General features: G+C 34.5%; 1 protein-coding gene across 1 annotated transcript in view; it reads right to left on the reverse strand.

The window, feature by feature from the left end:
• LOC149782074 (neprilysin-1-like) overlaps positions 1–21,758 on the reverse strand; it is a 52,905-nt gene that overhangs the window by 23,348 nt on the left and 7,799 nt on the right. The window contains exons 3-9 of the mRNA XM_089935059.1: positions 20,609–20,692; positions 17,876–18,090; positions 14,113–14,292; positions 13,692–13,807; positions 7,130–7,307; positions 4,642–4,770; positions 3,164–3,262 (exon numbers count right to left, since the gene is read on the reverse strand). Coding sequence (XP_089791185.1) covers positions 3,164–3,262; positions 4,642–4,770; positions 7,130–7,307; positions 13,692–13,807; positions 14,113–14,292; positions 17,876–18,090; positions 20,609–20,692 — 1,001 coding nt within the window. The remainder of the gene's footprint in view (positions 1–3,163; positions 3,263–4,641; positions 4,771–7,129; positions 7,308–13,691; positions 13,808–14,112; positions 14,293–17,875; positions 18,091–20,608; positions 20,693–21,758) is intronic.

Here is a 21,758-nt window from a genome sequence, read left to right on the forward strand (position 1 = left end):
TTTTTCTAGCAATTCCTTTACAAGTATGCAAATGTTGCATAATTCAATACCTACGCTGCGCCTACTACATTTTAAAGGTAGGTTAAAATCCATACAACCAGATATATATATATATATATATATATATATATATATATATATATATATATATATATATATATATATATATATATTCTATACAGACAATCCTTGTGGGAGCTAACAATGTACATTTCCGGAAATTACAAGAAATTAGATCCGAAATCAAGAAGTATGAGGCACATATATCAAAACACACATTGATGTTTGCTTGTTTAATCCTGCTGCTGGTAGAGTATTCTTTAGCTGAATGTTCACTTTCCAAACATTATCTCTCCAGTGAATATGTGTGGAATGAGGGTGACATATGGGTTTTTTGAAGTGTGTGAATGTTCTTGAATGTCTGTGATCTATGGGTCTTTGAAGTATACAATACACATGTTTGAACGTGCATCATGTATGGGCTGTGAAGAGTAAACATACACGTTTGAATAAGTGAGATGTATTTGCTTGGATGTTCAAATTACATCTTTGGAATATGTGATGCATTAATTTTAAAGTTGAAAATACATGTTTTCGCTATGTGTGATGTATGGGTTTTGAAGTGTAACATATATAAGCTTCAATATATATATATATATATATATATATATATATATATATATATATATATATATATATATATATATATATATATATTGCTCTGTGGCATTTCTGCTCACGTAAGACACCGATCACCAATATTAAAGAAAAACGTATACTGAATTGGACCAATGTACAAAAATAAAATACTGGAATACTTATCATTAGAAAAATGACAATCGTCACTCACCAGAATATTTTGTTCAAAATAATATTAATTTTGGACACACGGGATACCACCCCGTGTTTTCATGACTCGCGATATGTCGGCCTATTCTACTTATAGCTTTGAAATGATGTAATGTTTATCTAATGAGCTATGGAAATGAACTACATTACTTTGGACTGCTTATGTCAGCATTTCAGTCGAGAAATTAGGTCAAGTTTACAGCTGCTTGTACAAAATTGAACGTAACAATGCCAATAAATGGCAAGAGATATTACAAAATTAAACATATCTTGTAAAACGTTAGTAAAGTTCAACATTTTATTTAAAAAGAATAAGCAATTGTGTTCAAGAGAAACAACAATGAATATGATGCAATGCGTTTACAACGTCTCTTTTATGGGAATACTTTCTAAAGAAGTTAGAAACAGACTATACCCTGAGAATTTCTTGAGAATCCCGTTCTAGCGGCAAGTTGACATTTTGCATATCAGACGATTTTGTACGTGTGTTACATTTTCTTGCAAAATTGGAAACTTGGATTAAAATGCAGTATTGTTTTAAGATATAAATTTCCATCTTTTATATAATATATTTATTTGTATGATTCTAAAAGATACATAGTAAATATGAATTTCTGGGTTACAAGTTCAAAAAGGTGATGGAGTGGGTCTTCATGCTGACATTTAGAAATCATATTTTCATATGCATTTAGAAAAGAAATGTGAGATATTTTTGTACACTTTATGAGCAACACTTTCCTTTATTAAAGAACGATCACTCTTTCTTAATACAAATGAGATTTTCGACGAAAAACTAAACCTAATCTAATGTTTACAGAAATGATGTATCGTTGCGCAGAATTACTCTACGCACAGAATAGGCAGACACGGTGGTATACATACATACATACATACGTACGTACATACATACATACATTCATACATACATACATAGATTATATATACAAATATACACGATGCAAGGTGTTTTAAGGTGCAAAACAAACGTGTTTTAATGTGTGTAAAATAAATGCCTATAAATAGGTATGGGCTTTTGTTAATTGTAAATTAGCTCTTTTCGATTGTATGTGAAATATTGCTTTTGAAATGTGAAATACAAGTTTTGTGTGATGCACGTGCTTTGAAAGTGTAAAACACATGCCTTTGAATGTATGTAATATATAGTTTTGAAGTACAAAATACGTTTGTTGAAATTGGTGATGTATGACTTTTAAAGTGCAAAATACATATGTTGAATGTGTATGATGCATGACGTTTTGAAGTATAAATGTCTTAGAATATGTGTAATAAAATGCAAGTATTTTTGAAGTGTCAACTTTGTGTTGAACACATGTATTGTATGGGTTTTTAAATGTAAATGCATATTAGAATTTGTGTAATGCACGGAATTTTGAAGTGTAAACAACATGTGTTCAGTGTGTGTAATATTATGGGTTTGAAGTATAAAATGCATCTTAAATGTGAGTCAATGTATGGGTTTAGAAGTGTAAAATCCATCCTTGAATTTGTGTAATGCATATACTTCTGAAGTGTAAAATACGTGTGTTCAGTGTGTGCAATATTATGGGTTTGAAGTATAAACTGCATCTTAGAATGTGTGTAATGCACGGGTTTTTAAAGTGTAAAATACATGTGTTCAGTGTGTGTAATATTTTGGTTTTAAAGTATAAAATGCGTCTAATAGTGTGTGTAATCCAAGGATTTTTGAAGTGTAAAAAGTATTTTCCAGTGTTTGACATATATGGATTTTTGAAGTGCAAAATACACGTGTTTCACCGTGTATGATGTATGGGGTTTTGAAGTGTAAAATAAATGTGTTTCATTGTGTATGATATATGGGGTTTTGAAGTGTAAAATACGTGTGTTTGAATAAGTGTGAAGTGAATGTCTTTGATAGTATTAATATACAACTTTTGTGGTGTACAATACACGAGTTTGAATGTGTTTGATGTACGAACCGTGTAAGTGCAAAATACACGTTTGAATATATATGATGGATGGATTGTTGAAGTGCTAAAGAAATTATGTAAATGTGTGTACTATATCAGTTTTGACATTAAAATACATTTGTTTGAATGTGCGTAAAATTACGGGGTTTTGGAGTGTAAGACATACTATTGTCTGCATTGTATAGCTTTTTGAAGTGTGAAATAAGTGTGTGTAACAAATGAACACTCATATCAATTTAATTTGTCCACATAAAGCGGTTCTGAGAACATGTATTAACTGGCTTTCAAGGTAAAGATGACGGACTGAATGACTGTTGAACTGGAGGAGGGTGTGTTTACCCAGCTAAATGTGCGGCCTGACGTACCTTTTCTTCGGCAAGTTTCCTCGTTGTATTATCCATCCAGTCAAGTTCATCTAGGATTTCATTGAAAGCCTGTCGAATGTCGCTAATCATGGCCAAGGCCTAAAAAAGTTCAAATTTATACACTGATTGTCTTTCCTTTTTCTTTAGGATAATTTGGAATCTATTTCACACGCTGGTGTTTCAATTTAAGCGTCATGTAAAATTTATATTGTGTACTTTTTTGTCCATGTTTGAAGGGTTTTGCTTGCCTGAAATTTGTTCATGATTCTAAAATGAAAAAACATATATTGATCAAAAATTTGAGTTCAAGACCTAACCTTGCTTACACGCTTAGAACGTTCTGCAAGCGAACTTGTTTACAATTTTGTGTTATTTTCAATAAGAAGAGTGAATTTTCCAGAACTCTCTAGTGCTACATTGGTCAAATGAAGCATATATATAAAGGATCCAGAAAGCTGTTATTCATTCCGGCTTAGTTTCGCAGTTTCCAATTAGTTTAAGAGGAATAGTTTATTTAAATTAAATATTGGAATTACAAAGTGCTCATTGACGTCTTGAACTTAAACACTACGTTGGGATTATAGAACACATATTCAAAAGACATTCCGGACTCTATCAATATGGTCCTCGTGCATGTTCAAGACTCTTGGTACATCAAGATATTCAAGAGTATTGGAATTCATTCGGAACATTCTATACATTTGAACTTGTGAACGAACATCTAGGATTATATGGGATTATTATTCGCAATACCATAAGTGGCTTTTGAATTTACGATTTGTATTCATGGAAAAACGATCTTTGTTGATTTTACTAAATTTGTTGGTTTTGCTTCTTTCTCTTACATAGTTTAAGACAATATAGACGTATCATCATCCTTTCAGAGAAATACATGGAAATATGTATCCATTTGAAATGAAACATAAATGTATCTCATCTTAGCAAATCCCGAATAGTGTACTAAAGAAAAAAAAGTAAACAATACAATCTTTTAATAATTGGAAATCATACAAACATGTCAAAAAGTAACTCCAAACATTGCGAACAGCATATAAGGTGAAGTTAAACATGTTTAAATGACGGCGTGTGTAACCATGAAAGTCTCCACATAAGATTACATAATATCACTTAAAGAGGTATAGTGTTCTGCATCATCCATTTACTGTGCTGCCAGATTGTTTTCATGATAAATACTTGTACAGATAAAGAGATGACTAGTGTTGTTTAGTTCCTCACAATTTTGAACTGAAATATACTTTTGTTATAGCGAATAATGTTGAATATAAACAAATGGAGATCACAAGATATTCAAACTGGACATAATACATTGAAAATATATGTTTTGGTCTGATCTTATGATAGTGGTCTCTAGATTTTCATATAAGAACGTCATCTGAAAAGTATGGTTGTTTATACCTGTAATTTACGTGTACAGACACGTCAAAAGTTACACAAATTAAATTCAGTAAGGTACTTACAGAACCTTTCGCACTCTCATGAAATGTTTCATCAATGAAAAGCCTTCCCACTGAGTTGCCCATCTCATCGTTGACATAATTTACACACTCCTTCCATCTTGCTTGAGGATTGGTCGTCCCATAAATTACCTGCGATATACAGGAGAAAATCAGTCTCGCTTAAGCAAACTCACTTGAGACCCTTTGAATTATGCGCCATAATAGGTAAGATTCTATCAATTCGGGTATTCATGACGTCAGATTCATCCGTACGAGGCTAAACCTATGGTCTTATTTAAAGTGATAAAAAAAGTTTACGATGTCAAAAATGTTCTTGCAACATGTTACGGACATTTCAAACTAAACTGATCTCAACGAAACGATTTTTCAATACCAGATTATGGCTAGGATTTGTCAAGTTCGCGGAAGACTTTCACTCTCTTTCAACTCTCAAATGAGGAAGTAGTTTCGCAATGAAAATAACTGCGCACTACGTCCTGGCAAAAGCGTGGACTTCATAACAAATCGTCACTTATGACAAGAAAGATGATACGTTAGAATCATACATCTTTTCTATATAAAAAATGATATCGGTTTACAATGCGAGGAATGAGAGATTCATTGCACGTTAACAATCATACACTGAACAAAGATTGCTAGTACATATTATATATGCATTTCTCAAGTTAATTATATACAATGATTATTTATGTATACAGAATTGTTTTTATCGATATCTAGATTAAAGAAACCATCTCATGTATAGAACTTGACCCTCATTTTGGAGTTCATTATCGTTAAACGTAAGGTAAACTTTATGTAAATTCCATTTCATTCAATAATTTTTAAAAGCTAAGTTTAAAATAGGTTTGGACAATAAGTGTATGACAATGTTGCTTACTACAATGAGTAATTAGTACATACCTCCCTGAATTCTGTTATAAGCTCTTTGAAGCGCGTCGGCAAATTAGAAGCCATAGTTTGCATTATTCTCCACACCAAGTAGTTAGCGATCGTCCTAAAATTATAATTGCATACAGTAGTTAATACTCGTTCTGAAAGTGTTATTATATACAGTAGTTCGTTACCTTCCTGAAAGTCTAATTATAAAACGTAGTTAGCAATCGTCCTTAAAGTAGGATTGCGTGCAATATTTAGCAATCGTCCTGAAAGTGTAATTACATTAATTACATACAGAAGTTATCAATTGTCTTTAAAGTGTGATTACATACAGTAGTTATCAAGTGTCTTTAAAGTGTAATTACATACAGTAGTTATCAATTGTATTTAAAGTGTAATTACATACAGTAGTAATCAAAGATCCTGATGTTTGAGCACATACAGCTTTTAGCAACCTTCCTGACAATATTATTACACACAATAGCTACGAATCGTTCTGAAAGTATAATTATATACAGTATTTTAGCTATCGTCTTCAAAGTGTAATTACGCATTCATCATTAGCATCGTCATCATCAAACCCTTAACCCAAGAGGTCGTTAGGGCACCACATTTGACTTTACAACCAGTTCTTTCCATCTTTCATTGTTCTCTACTGCCCTCTGGGAATCTACAAATCCAATGCCTATCCACTCGTTAATGTGGTCTTCCCACCTCTTTTTCTGTCTGCCTCTTCTTCTGCACCCGCGCACTGTGCCTTTTTAAATTGTTTTTGCCAGTTCAGATGATCTTGAGACATGACCGTGCCACTTCAGTTTACGCTTTGTTTTACAGTGGTCAAGAGGTCTTCATAGGATCAGATGGCTCTTTGGATCCTGGTGTGGACTTCTTAGTTGGTTGCATGTTCAATGTATAAGATGTTCAAGATCTTGCGGTATCATTTCATTTCTTTGTATATCTGATGTGAGCGTCCATGTTTCACAAGCATTTAGAAAGATGGATATGACAATAGAGCGCATTAGACTTATGTTGGAACCAAACGCAATGTTGGTATCTTTCACTATTGGTTTCAACCATGTTATTGCTGCTGTTATCTGGGTAATAATAATAATAATAAGGATTTATTAATCTTTAGAAGCTCTAAGCGCTTTACAACATTAGATAACACCTATAACATAAAAAACATATATAAGGATATGATTACAAAGAACAAACACCATGAAGTTAGAAAACATAAATAAACATGCTGAAAACATTTAAGGTAGAAATCATTGGGCTATAAGTTTGTTCTTGCAGTCGAAATACGTGAGTTTTAAGAGCACTCTTGAATGGGACTACTGTCTTTGTGTCTAAGTTCAGTGGGCAATTCCATCCTTGCTGCTTTGCCCTGGTATGCAAAAGAACGTTGTCCATATGACTTTGCTTTCATAGTGGGAATAATGAGTATACAATTGTAATACTACAAAGTAGTTCTGGTTTGGAGCCCTCATTTGCGATAGTTGATCCCATGTTTTTGAAGCCTGTGACTCTTCTGTCCACTGACCTTTATTTATGTACTTATGCCGATCGTGTTGTCTGTCATCAGTTTGTTTATTTCAGCGCTAATCACCATACCATAAGCTGTGGAGTTCGTGTCGATGCGCTCAACCAAGTCAACCAGTTCTTTTTCATCTCCTACTAAACCATCAATATTCCTGTCTGTCTCTAACTGTTGCACGAAACCAATCTCCTCTGTTGCCATTGATGAGAACAGCGCTGGTGGCTTTGTCATAGAGATGCTCAACAACCTGCACCAGGTTTGAGTTGATGTTATACTTTCTTCATAGTTGCCTAAACGGCTGCGTGCCATACCCTATCAAAAGCATTTTTGAAATCTATAAAGATTATGCTGATGTTGAATGTATTTCTCGGAAAGGAGTCTAGTACATATTAAGTGAAGTAGCGCTATTGCAAAAGTCTTTGTAAGAATCCGAAGCTTTGAAACAGGTACATATTCAATAGCTAGTAATAGTTCTGAAAATGTAGTTACAAACGGTAGTTAGTTATCGTTCTGAATGTGTAATTAGCAATCGTTTTCAGGTGTAAATATGTCATTTGCCCTTAAATTGTTATCTGACAATCAGCCTTTGATTCACACTATATAAATTACTTTGACACAACTGCATATATATTTTATTTTTTCAGCAACAATAATTTCTAATTCAGTTTGGATAAGAGTTTTTGTCAATACAGTTAGGTGGAGAAGTACTACTGCAAATTTCTTTCTAAGAATCCGAAGCTTTGAAACAGGTACCTAGTACAAAATTAAGTGCTATGAAAATGCAGCTCTAAGCAATCGTTGCTTGAAGAAATGTCTACAAATCCCCATTTGATCCAATACTAGTAGCAGAAGAAATGTCTACCAAGCCCCATATGATCCGATACTAGTAGCAGAAGAAATGTCTACCAAGCCCCATATGATCCGATACTAGTATCAGAAGAAATGTCTACCAAGCCCCATATGATCCGATACTAGTATCAGAAGAAATGTCTACCAAGCCCCATATGATCCGATACTAGTATCAGAAGAAATGTCTACCAAGCCCCATATGATCCAGTACTAGTAGCAGAAGAAATGTCTACCAAGCCCCATATGATCCGATACTAGTATCAGAAGAAATGTCTACCAAGCCCCATATGATCCGATACTAGTAGCAGAAGAAATGTCTACCAAGCCCCATATGATCCGATACTAGTATCAGAAGAAATGTCTACCAAGCCCCATATGATCCGATACTAGTATCAGAAGAAATGTCTACCAAGCCCCATATGATCCGATACTAGTATCAGAAGAAATGTCTACCAAGCCCCATATGATCCAGTACTAGTAGCAGAAGAAATGTCTACCAAGCCCCATATGATCCGATACTAGTAGCAGAAGAAATGTCTACCAAGCCCCATATGATCCGATACTAGTAGCAGAAGAAATGTCTACCAAGCCCCATATGATCCGATACTAGTATCAGAAGAAATGTCTACCAAGCCCCATATGATCCGATACTAGTATAAGAAGAAATGTCTACCAAGCCCCATATGATCCAGTACTAGTAGCAGAAGAAATGTCTACCAAGCCCCATATGATCCAGTACTAGTAGCAGAAGAAATGTCTACCAAACACCATTTGTTACGATACTAGTATCAGAATAATTGTCTACCAAGCCCCATTTAATTCAAAACAGGTATCAGAATAAATGTTGACCAAGCCCCATTTGATCCACTACTAGTATGAGAGGAAATATATACCAAGACCCATTTGATCCGATACTAGTATCAGAAGATATGTCTACCAAGCCCCATTTTATCCACTAATAGTATCCGAAGAAATGTCTACCATGTCCCATTGATCCAGTACTAGCATCAAAAGAAATGTCTACCAAGCCGCATCTGATCCAGTACTAGTATCAGAAGAAATGTCTACCAAGTCCCTTTGATCCAGTACTACCATTAAACCAAATGTCTACCAAGTCCCATTGATCCAAAACTAGTATCAGAAGACATGTCTACCAAGCCCCATTTGACCCACTACTAGTATCAGAAGAAATGTCTACCAAGCCCCATTGATCCAATACTAGTATCAGACAAATTGTCAAACCAGTCCCATTTGATCCAGTACTAGTATCAAACAAAATGCCTAACCAGACCCATTAGACCCACTACTAGTATCAAAAGAAATGTCTAACCAGCCCCATTTGATCCAGTACTAGCATCAAAAGAAATGTCTAACCAGCCCCATTTGATCCACTACTAGTATCAGAAGAAATGTCTACCAAGTCCCATTGATCCAGTACTAGCATTAAACGAAATGTCTACCAAGTCCCATTGATCCAGAACTAGTATCAGAAGAAATGTCTACCAAGCCCCATTTGACACACTACTAGTATCAGAAGAAATATTTACCAAGCCCCACTGATCCAGTACTAGTATCAGACAAAATGTCTAACCAGTCCCATTTGATCCAGTACTAGTATCAAACAAAATGTCTAACCAGCCCCAGTAGACCCACTACTAGTATCAGAAGAAATGTCTACCAAGTCCCGATGTGATCCATAACCAGTATCAGAAGAAATGTCTACCAAGCCCCGATGTGATCCATAACCAGTATCAGAAGAAATGTCTACCAAGCCCCATTTGATCCAGTAATAGTATCGGAGGAAATGTCCACCTAGCCCCATTGATCCAGTATAAGTATCAGAAAAATGTCTACCAAGTCCCATTGATGCAATATTAGTATCAGAAGAAATATCTAGCAAGCCCCATTTTATCCAGTACTAGTATCAGAAAACATGTCTTCCAAGCCACATTTGGTCCATTAATAGTGTTAGAAAAAATTTCTACCAAGCCCCATTGGATCCAGTACTAGTATCAGAAAAAAATGTCTACCAAGCCCCATTCAATCCATTATTAGCATCAGAAAAAAAATATCTACCTAGCCCCATTGGATCCAGTACTAGTAGCAGAAAAAAATGTCTTCCATCCCCCATTTGATCCACTAATAGTATCAGAAAAAATATCTTCCATCCCCCATTTGATCCAGTGCTAGCATCAGAAAAAACGTCTACAAAGCCCCATTTGATCCAGTACTAGTAGCAGAAAAAAATGTCTTCCATCCCCCATTTGATCCACTAATAGTATCAGAAAAAATATCTTCCATCCCCCATTTGATCCAGTGCTAGCATCAGAAAAAACGTCTACAAAGCCCCATTTGATCCAGTACAATATCAGAAAAAATGTCTTCCATCCCCCATTTGATCCACTAATAGTATCAGAAAAAATATCTTCCATCCCCCATTTGATCCAGTGCTAGCATCAGAAAAAACGTCTACAAAGCCCCATTTGATCCAGTACAATATCAGAAAAAATGTCTTCCATCCCCCATTTGATCCACTAATAGTATCAGAAAAAATATCTTCCATCCCCCATTTGATCCAGTGCTAGCATCAGAAAAAACGTCTACAAAGCCCCATTTGATCCAGTACAATATCAGAAAAAATGTCTTCCATCCCCCATTTGATCCACTAATAGTATCAGAAAAAATATCTTCCATCCCCCATTTGATCCAGTGCTAGCATCAGAAAAAACGTCTACAAAGCCCCATTTGATCCAGTACAATATCAGAAAAAATGTCTTCCATCCCCCATTTGATCCGCTAATAGTATCAGAATAAATGTCTACCAACACTCCATTTCATCCAGTAATGGCATCAGAAAAATGTCTACCAAGCCCCATTGGATCCAGTACTAGTATCAGAAGAAATGTCTACCAAATCCAATTGATCCAGTGCTAGTATCAGAAAAAATGTCTACAAAGCCCCATTTGATCCAGCATTAATATCAGAAACAAAATGTCTTCCAAGATCCATTTCATCAAGTACTAGTATCAGAAAAATATATAACAAGCACCTTTTGATACAGTACTAGTATCAAAACAAATGTCTACCAAGCCCCACTTGACCCACTACTAGTATCAGAACAAATGTCTACGAAGCCCCATTTGATCCGCTACTAGTATCAGAAGCAATTTCTACCAGTTCCATTTGATCCACTACTAGTATCAGAAAAAATGTATATCAAGCCTCATTTGATCAACTACCAGTATCAAAATAAATGTTTACCAAGCCCCATTTGATCCACTAATAATATTAGAAGAAATGTCTACCAAAACCCATTTAAAACAGTACTTGTATCAAAATAAATGTCTACCAAGCCCCATTCGATCCAGTACTAGTATCAGAAAAAAATGTCTACAAAGCCCCACTCGATCCACTATTAATATTAGACCCGTCTTTGATTTAAATCTGTGATTATGCACATGGTTGGTTAGTTTTAAGTCTGATTTAAATTTCACCCAATCCGAATGCTCTATTTTAAGTTTAAGTCAACGTCCAGACATGAATTTTGATGGAAAAGTAGAGTTCTGAATGTATAATGCAGTCCAGAAGTTGTGACGGTAAAATTGCTGACCATATGAATTGTTGGCATAACGCAAGCTAAACATTATGATGGACAAAACAGGCCGGAAATTCTGAAGAAAAAAATAAAAGCCAGAAGTTCTGATGGTAAACTATAAGCCATAACTCTTTTGGCGAAATGCAGGTCATAATTCTGAATGGCAAAATACAGGCCAGCACTTTGACGATAAATAGTTCAAATATCTTTTTCGCATACCAAAAAGAGACATCTCTAACATATCTAAATGAATCACAATATTTTCATATAATGATTTCCCCAAAATAATTATTTAATCAATGTTATCTATTTATCTTTCAAGAATTTTATTTCACTTCCAATATTATCGCTGTGTTCGTATAAACTCGACAGTTTCGAAAGTGACCAGGCAGATGAAATCCCATGAAGTTAAGTGCAACAATATCGGTTCCTCGAACATTACCTTTTGTCATACTTCTGAAATACAGCAAATAATTTCTGAAAATATGGAGGCGCTTGTACCACAACAGGTTCACTGGAGTTGATGGTAATGGAGACGTTTGGGAGGCTCATCACGCTTTTTATGTAACGCAGCCAGCTGAACTGTAATTAAAGGATTACACGTAAATTCCTTGGAAAAAATATGTTCCAAAACAACAATGTTTTTAATGATTGGGTATGTATTCTTATTATCACTCACACAGCATGAGATGGTTTAGCCTATAATGTTGATCGATGTTTGGACAAAAATAGGATCCAAAAGTACTTGTACGCAAACAGTATTCATACGTGAAGATTAAAAGTTATATTATTATTGTTTTTATGGGGTATAGCGTCATTTTGCAGCACAGGACAGGCTATACATGGCTACCAGAATAACAGGCGTACGAAGAACCCGTGAAAACCCCGGGAAGAACCTCGAGAAGCTACTGACAAGTTTTCTAACGTTGCCGCGCTGGCTGAGCCGAGACTCGAACCCACGCAGACAGAGGTGAGATGGCAATGATCTGTAACGGTAAGCGCTTTAGACCACTCGGAAGATTGAAAGAAAGAAGAGAAATAAAGATCTAGCGTTAGAGAAACATTTTATATTCTTTTTCTTGTGTATAGCACAATTTCGCTGTTTTAAACCCTTGCTTCTAAAAAGAACTCAGTTGCACATGTCAACATTGTCTCAGTTATGCTTCTCACCACTTGCTCGTTGAGGGGTTCGTAGTTTTGTTCTGAAACTAGCACTTTGACAATCTATTTAACTTGGAGAAAGAGATACAGTGGAAGAGTAGACTTCTTTATACTATTATCACAAGTACCAGTAAGTACGCTCGCTGTATTTTTCATCGTAAATTACCACATACGTGATTTTACGGTTTTAGGAAATAATAAACATGATGTAAAGGATAAGCAACCGTACTAACAAATATCATCTAATTTATTATCACTCAGAAATAAAGCATGTCACGTGATGTCAAACATACATGAGGAGACAAGTTAGAACGGTCAGACGATGCGTTGTATCCTTGATCAAACTACTGACTGCGTTTTGTGAAATGCGACTGAACATATTTCCCCCTTAGACCTACACATTAACTAAATACACAAGTCAAATATGCAAAGCATTGTATATGTTTATTCTTCATTTACAAATGAACTTATTTATTTCTAATTTTTTTCCACTCAGTTGCCTACATCTCCAAGATTTTAGATTCAGAAAAGAGTATCTTGCATGAGTTATGTATAAATGTGTGCACATAACTGATTTACCACATTTAAAAAATGCATTTTTATCAATACCTATCTGATTCAATGAACTAAATATAATGTCCCCAATTTTGTGAATACTAACATAAAGAAAGACTTTGATTATTATAGACTAGCATAAATATGTGCAATTCCCAAAGCAGCAGCGATATGTGTAGTTTTATTTGTCATGAGCTGAGGAAACGGTACATATAGGCATTGTCTTTAATCCAGTCTTGATTTCTCTGTCAACAAAATGAACAAAGAATGCGTATAATCTTTTCAAAAGAAGCAACTAAATCTGGTTGCCATAGAAAGAATAACAATGGGAAGATAACTCCGAAATAATCAGCTGTGCCACATAATCAATGAGATTTAACAGCAAAGATTTCAAGGTTGTGATTAACGCAAAAGTCACAGTATCGAAAAACAACCCAAGAGAAGAACAGAAATGGAAAGTTCCCCTGTTACCGTGCCTGAATTGTGTCGTTTTTGGATGGTTCTGTAATATTGTCTGGCAGCTCGTAGATCAGCAATTTATTATATCGTTTTTCGTAATCTCGAAGGTCTTCAGGTTTCACGGTTATCTGCAAGATGACAAAAGTAGATGAAATTCTAATATGTGCACGTTTTCCATCAATAAGAAAGTATAATGACCATATTAATTACATTTTGGAAGTCCTACAATTTTTCTCAGATACGAAGAACAATTTCATTTAAAGAAAGCAGGACGTTATATGTGAACTTTATTATGATGTGCCTGTTTCATGGCAAATCCAAAATCAAAATTGCTGCCAGACGCCAAAACAAAACACTACAACATCCCAATTTGTGGGCGGAGGAAGGAAACTCATACATGAGATGTTTTGTGCAATAGGACCTAATTCCTTACATTAGCGATATCGATTTCAAACTCAAGAACATGTTGCATATCGGTTTCCGCCACAAATGGATTGGCCCCGAAATACACTGCGATCCAGACTGCCAGTTTCTTGTAAGCTTTTCTTCTGTCTTCGTACTGAGGTTCCACAAGATACGAACTACTAGGAAGTCCAAACTCGGGCTGGTCGAGCTGTGGTAAAAGAAGCAAATGCATAAAAGAAAACAGTCAGTAAAATATATCAATTGTCAAATGGACGAATATATAAACGTTTAGAGAGAAGGACAGAAAGACAGATAATCAATAAATAATAAAGTCTTCTCGCTTAGCAATTGTTCATTTAGCACCATTCTTCTGTCGGTGGTATAAATTACTCGTACAAGTCATACTCGATATTCATTGTTCTCCCTAGATGGCATTGGTGGTGCTTCTATAGCTTTGTGTCAGGCATGCGCGGTTACATAAAGGTCGCTGGTCTGATAGCGAAATTTTAAAGGTACCCATATAATGTAAATGTAACTAGATTAAACCAGATCGCAACCCGTAGGATGCATATGCCTGCTGTATCTCAACTCAATACATGCCGACAGAGCTTGCGAACCCTCATATTTTCTTAATGATCTCAGATACAGCTTCATTGCACCGCTACACGTTGTGAATGGACCCCGTTACAGCTTGTAAAGCCATTCATTTGCTACCCAGTAGTTCTCAATCACTAGCATGATTTATATTACGTCGTTAATCGATTTCCTGCTTTGTACACATTGTTTTAATTGCATCAGCTATCTGACACTATCGATTGCTCCAAGTGGACAGACAAGAGGCAAGTTCCCCAGCATTTGGATTACAATGAATATGATACGTTCAACAATTAAAACGGTATTTCAATCTCAGTTTGGGACGCTGGAATCTGGTTATATTGCTTCAATATATCAATGGAAAACCATGAAGATTACACACTGTCAGGGAGGAGACGGCTGAAGATGTTCACACTGGGTCAAATATGTACACATAAACAATTTTGTTTTAATCAGCATGTACCAAAACAACAATATTAACACTTGATCGTAATTTCAATGACGTCATGCTAACTGTAATTGCTCACAACCGCCACTGAAGTTCCGAAACTCTGAAAGCACGAATGAAAAGCAATGGCTTAGCAAACAATTATTCACCATTTCTTTTAAACTTCTTCTTAAAGACCCCTCCAAATAGCCTAAGTTGTTCGATGTGAATCTCGGGTCACAAGCTGTTTCACTTCCTCTAAACAGTTGCGCAATTGTTTGGATGGTAGTTACGCATCTAAAGACAAAAGAATATTGTGTGCTGCCTAAAAACACTGAATTCAAGATGCTTAAATGAAGAAGACTCCAAACGGCCACACACAAAGCAAAATAGAATGAAATGAACCCAAACTTTTCGATTCAATAATTGGTTGATTTCGTTTTTTTTTTTTTTTATTCCATTACCAATAATAACTAATTTTCGTTATTTCCTGTTGGCATTATTGTTACTGTTGTAATTATTGTTAATAAAGAGACAATGAATTTTCCTGGATGTAATCGACGGCTGTATAGTTTTCTATTAAGAAATAGCTGCGCTTTTGCTTCTCCTTTTATAGGTTAATACCAACAACATTGCCATGATATTGATGGATATCAAACTAAAAAAAGTCCTATATCAAGTTTTAGCTCCCTAACTGTATAGACGTTTGTCAATTCAACGTATTTGTAGGGGTGGATGGGGTATTCATCTTTTTGTCTTGTTCGTTAGCACTTTTGCTTTAAAGAAGGCTGCATTAAAGTGAAAAGTATTCAGGCTGGTTGCTCACCCTCCAAGAAAAAAGTTTGCCCGGTCATAATTTTGCAAATATATATATATATCAAAATTTATTAATAAATAAAGATAAACAGTTTTAGTAACATTTATATTATGTATAATGCACACTTATTAGAGGTATAGAAAATAAATCAATAGAAAACAGACAGTAAAGAAGAAAATAAAGAAATAACATTAATAAATATATATACTAATATAATTTGTTCTGCTATTAAGTAGGGTATTAGAACTCTCAATTTATATAATAAAAATATGTATAACAAATATGGTGTTCATAACGTTTGCTATGAAGTATTTTATAAATAATTAATTATATTTACAGAAAATTAATTTACAACTGCAATTTCATTTTTAAATAGTTAGTAAACTTATTTTTATATTATTAGATTCTACTTTTACCAATTATATTTTTTTTGCAAACTAGAATAATCATATCTAATTGTACACAAGGGACATAATTCAGAAAAAAAAAAAAAGTTTATGAAATTTAGACCTTTTGGATATACTGTATTAAGACGGTGAATCCAATAGGTTTCCTATAGTAGACGTTCCATTTCAGGATCAGTTTTAACAATAGGTTGGAAGGAGAAATCTTGCAATGAATGGGAATTTTTGTTAAAATGTGCGGCAACATGAGATGAAAATGATTGATCGATATAATTTTTTATATCTGATCTGTGTTGGTTCATACGTTTAGATATTTGTTGACTGGTTTGTCCAACATATTGGATGCCACATTTTTTGCATGTTATCAAATAAATAACATTTGATGTTGCACAATTAATATCACAACGCATATTAAAAGTTTCTTTCGTATTATTACTATTGAAAGAAGTATTTTCATTAATAAATGAACAGTGTGAACATCTAGGTCTATTACATTTAGTTGATGATCCTATTTTATATGATGGTTTTTCTAATTTAGAATTAGTTAGGAAATCTTATTAATGTTATTTCTTTATTTTCTTCTTTACTTTCTATTGATTTATTTTCTATACCTCTAATAAGTGTGCATTATACATAATATAAATGTTACTAAAACTGTTTATCTCTATTTATTAATAAATTTTTATATAGTTATCAGTAGAGATATATGTATCTTTAAGATCCAGTTTTATATATTTTTATGTATTAAGATATCATTAATCTTTGCTGTATATGCACATATCCATGTAAATTATTCGTTAAATTACGTTAAAACTGTAAACTATGACGTAATCTTGTTTATGTCATATTAATGACGTAAGCAAGATATTGAATTCAGTTTGAATTCAGTCTGGTGAAGCATTAAAGCGAAACCGGTCACACATTCTACGTGTTGGTGTTGTTTATTTTATAATTATATATATATATATATATATATATATATATATATATATATATATATATATATATATATATATATCGAGAGACAGACAGACAGAGACGTACAGAAAGAGAGAGAGAGCCGGTAAATTGCTAAGCGTTCAGTGATCAAAAAGGTAACCATGTGTTTGTAGTACTCTACTCTCTTCATTTAAAGCATCTTTTGTGTATAAATCAAAAGTGTGCCTTATATTAATTTTATCAATGTGAACAAAAATAGAAACTCAAAAATGAAGAGAAAAAAATACTTTTCAATTTGCAAAGGTGATTGTCAATAGGCACAAAAGTCACAGAACTTCATTTTGTAGCGGACACTCGGCAGGAATGTGAGGAGTTCATTCACTCAGTCAGTAAACAATTACATGTAGTCGATCTCAACTCCATTTAAAAGGCAAATATGTGTATTTGTATGTGATATAAATAAAATGTAGGTATAGTATGTACGATGTATCGATGATATACCACTCGTTGAATAAATTTTTCATTAAAAGGAAACGACTCTTGCAGAGAGAGAGAGAGAGAGAGATTATGTGGGAATCACGTCGTTGATTCTACCGGGCCTTATTCTTACATAGATTATCCTTTTGTTACTCTCCTTGAGATCGGAAAAGACGTATATGTTGATGAGCGGTTCGTGATAGTATTTCTTCAGACCAACCAGAAGCTGTATGAGGTCAAATTCGGCTTCTTTCCAGTTACCCCCAGGTTGATTTCCGAGGACTGGCCATCCTCCTAGCTCTTCCAGCAAAGGAATAGCAACGGATATATTCCTTGTTTCTATTAGATCTGACATGAGAATAGAAAATGAAGAAATAAAGCGCAATGCGGAATTTACATAATTTATAAATATATTCAGTTTCCATTTAGTAGCTAGTGCAATAGTACTGCAGACTAAAACTCCAGAGTTATCATGGACAGATCTTTATGTTCATGAACGTTATTTTTTTTTATGTATTCTTCATCTTCTGTGGGAAAAAACACTTCAGTCCAAAATTGAGAAACATTTCAACTAGGTTGGAAATGTATGGGGGAAAATACAATATGATAGTCGTTGCTAGGTATTTCACAGCAAATATTAAGGTTTATTTTACTTTAATTTGTAATTTGTATACATTTACTTCGAGCTCCTCTGTGTTCTCAAAGTGATATTTTAAATTAATTTACAATTAATTGTCCTTAAGCATTTGAATACATAATGAATTGCTATTTATTTGTCCTATTTACAAAACATTTTCCCCAAGTTTCTATTTCCACAAAAAGCCTCCTTATGATTTAAAAGGAATAATGTTAGGCCTTTGAGTAACGTTTCACAATGGCCGCTAAAGTAAGGGCTTCCGCTATCTGGTAATTCACTATCCAATTTTATATATTATCCATACGCATACGGTGACCAGTTTGATGGACATATATGTAAGTTATGAGTCTAACAAAGGAGTTCTAAACACTTGGCTCCATTATTGTGTTTTGGTATCATGACTTGCTATGGTTAATTGAATATATGCCTTGCTTGTGGCTTTAACTGTGTGTCACGTTTGCTAAGCCCCAGCTATTAAGTCGTGTATAAGCTATAATCTACCTGTCTTGGGGATATTACCGCGGCCTTATGTTTGATCTCCAAAGATTGCGGAGGGGTTAGTGTTGAACTCTTACGCAAGGTTACCATGACCATCCAGAGACCAGAAATTTTAGTCGGCAATGGCGACCGGCCGCCTCACATAACAAAGGCTTTCCGTTATCACAACTATATGTTAAAGGTTTATTCAAGGATCAAAAGGAAAGTTCACGGGGTGAACGGGGCGTGTTCTTATCCGTTCCCACGTTGACAGATAGCGAGAGTGACATTGTCCGATGAATTTTAAATGGATCGGTCCACAGAGAAATCGAATTAAAATTGAGATAGAGGGCGTGATTACAATACAGACCCGAATGATTCCTTCCGAAATCGTACGAGCAATTCAGTATTTGTCTGGAATGATTGCAGATCAATAAGGTTTACTGCTAGAAAAGAAGCTTTTTATTGGACAGAGAACTTCCGGTTCAGTTGGGTCGCAAGTCTTCAAGATTTGGAGACGGAATTGAGACTGTAGCCGAGACGGTCGAAGTCGACAGGAGTTTAGTCGTGGGAGAGAAAATGGCTGATGAGGAAAAGGAGTCTAGAGAATATCGAAGAGGAGGAGGAAGAGGAGAAGAAGGATTTCAGAGAAAGGTCGGAGACGAAGAGGAGATGGAATTGGGAGAAATAGGAGCGCGTGTTTGTGTGTGTGTGTGTGTGTGTGTGTGTGTGTGTGTGTGATTTGGATTTTTAACGTAGTATTAACAATTTTTCAGTCATATAGCTACGATGTCTGCAGTGTGGAAGTTTATAGTGATGTCTAGTACTGGTTCATCATGCCGCAGACATGTAGCAAGATGTTCCACCCATGCACAACCAGTCCTAACACTAACCTCTTAATGCTGAGCGCCAAGCGAGGCAGATGTTAGTACCATTTTTGTAAGTCGTTGGTATGACTCGGCTGGGGATCGAACCCATGAATTCCCGCATTCGAAGCGGACGCTCTAACCACTAGGCCACCGGAGCGGTCGAGAAATAGGAGAGAGAAAGGATACAACGGATGAGTAGAAATACAAGGGCAGGTGGAAATCTATCTCACTCTACTAATCAAGTGATGCAATAGGCTTATTTAAGGGTATTGCGGAAGGAGTTTAATTGTAAATTTGAATCATTTGATTATTGAGCTTGATGAAATTTGTTAATAAGCTTGTCTAATTCATTATGTTTTGGGATCAATGATGAATCAATATTCTTTAAACAACGTCAGTCAAAAGGTCTCAGCTGGTGATGATAGATTCACTTTAGCTTAGATAAAAACTCATAAACATCAAGGATGTTACGATGTTTTGCCGTCGATCAAAAAAGCTATAAACCTACTATTATCTATTGTACATTATTTTCCCCCATCTCCATATCAAGAAATATTCCGCACCCATTTAATTCCGTGCATCTCTGGTTGCTCGTGCAGCCTTTATCAAATGTAAATGTATTTGCGGTTCTTTTGATTTCTAAGATGCAATTATCCAACTAACTTTTTCCAAGGCACATTTTATGGCAGGAAATAAGCATCTTCGTATATAAATGAGAGTAAATGAGGAATTAAACATTTGTCAGCAAATACGTTAGGCAGACATTGAAATGTGCATAGTAATTGCGCTCATCTATGAATATCACATATGTCCACAATTGTTCCACGTAGATTTGATTTGATTTGACTCTAAAATTTATATTTCAATGCTACTTTGAATTTACCTTCATTAACACAGGACGCGTACAAGTCTCTGGCAGTCTTGAATGCAGATAAATCCGATGCACGATTTTTTACTTCTAACAGGTCTGCAAGACATCAGAGAATAACACGAATTAAACGTCTATCTATCTATCTATCTATCTATCTATCTATCTATCTATCTATCTATCTATCTATCTATCTATATATCCATCCATCCATCCATCCATCCATCCATCTATGTATCTATCTATCTATCTATCTATCTATCTATCTATCTATCTATCTAGCGACGTGACGTGACGTCATCACAGTTTTTCATCAAAGTCCTAATATATCATACATGTCCCTACGGTAATACTTATTTCGATGTGTTGATCTGCCAATGTCTGGAATAGTTCCATGTGCAAATCACAATGATATAATCAAATATGACTTTAAAGGAATTCTCAGTAATTCCAAAATAGTTACTAAGTCTTAAAGTTGATGAGTAATTTGTAATTTCAATGAATAATTGAATTAAATAAATCTTCTCTAACAAATAAATAAACACCACTAAAGGATTACATTAAGAATGCTGTTTAAGATAGGAATAATTAATTATAAGGTAAACATCAATTGTAAATAAACAAATAAGACACAATTTCAGGACAAGGATAGGGTCAAATATTAATTTCCAAATCATTCTTTGTCAACACGGTCAAATCCTTTAACAGCCAGCCAATCAGGAATCAGGTGACATGGTTTTCCTAGGGGGAAACCAATTACCTGAACTCAAATCCCATCAAATTCGTAAACAAGATCTAATCTACACCTTACAAGGTTAAAAGGCCACAATAACATGTTTACTAAACAAAATTACCTTATCTTATAGTAAAAACCCACGATGGACGCAATCAACCGTTTAATATAATTCATAAATTCATACTAGATGAAACTTACAATCTATAATCGTACAAATTAACACACATTATATATATATATATATATATATATATATATATATATATATATATATATATATATATATATATATATATATATAACAAAATAAGTTCATAATCGGATTTTGAAAGCTTCACTGCTGAATTATATTGATCGTTAAATTGTCTATTTTGCATAAAATTAAATGCCACATTTGTCTGTGCAATTAGCTATTCCTGCAACGATTTA

This window comes from Sinohyriopsis cumingii, chromosome 15 (assembly GCF_028554795.1).
Source record: "Sinohyriopsis cumingii isolate HCF-2022 chromosome 15, ASM2855479v2, whole genome shotgun sequence".
NCBI classification, from domain to species: Eukaryota; Metazoa; Mollusca; class Bivalvia; order Unionida; family Unionidae; genus Sinohyriopsis; species Sinohyriopsis cumingii.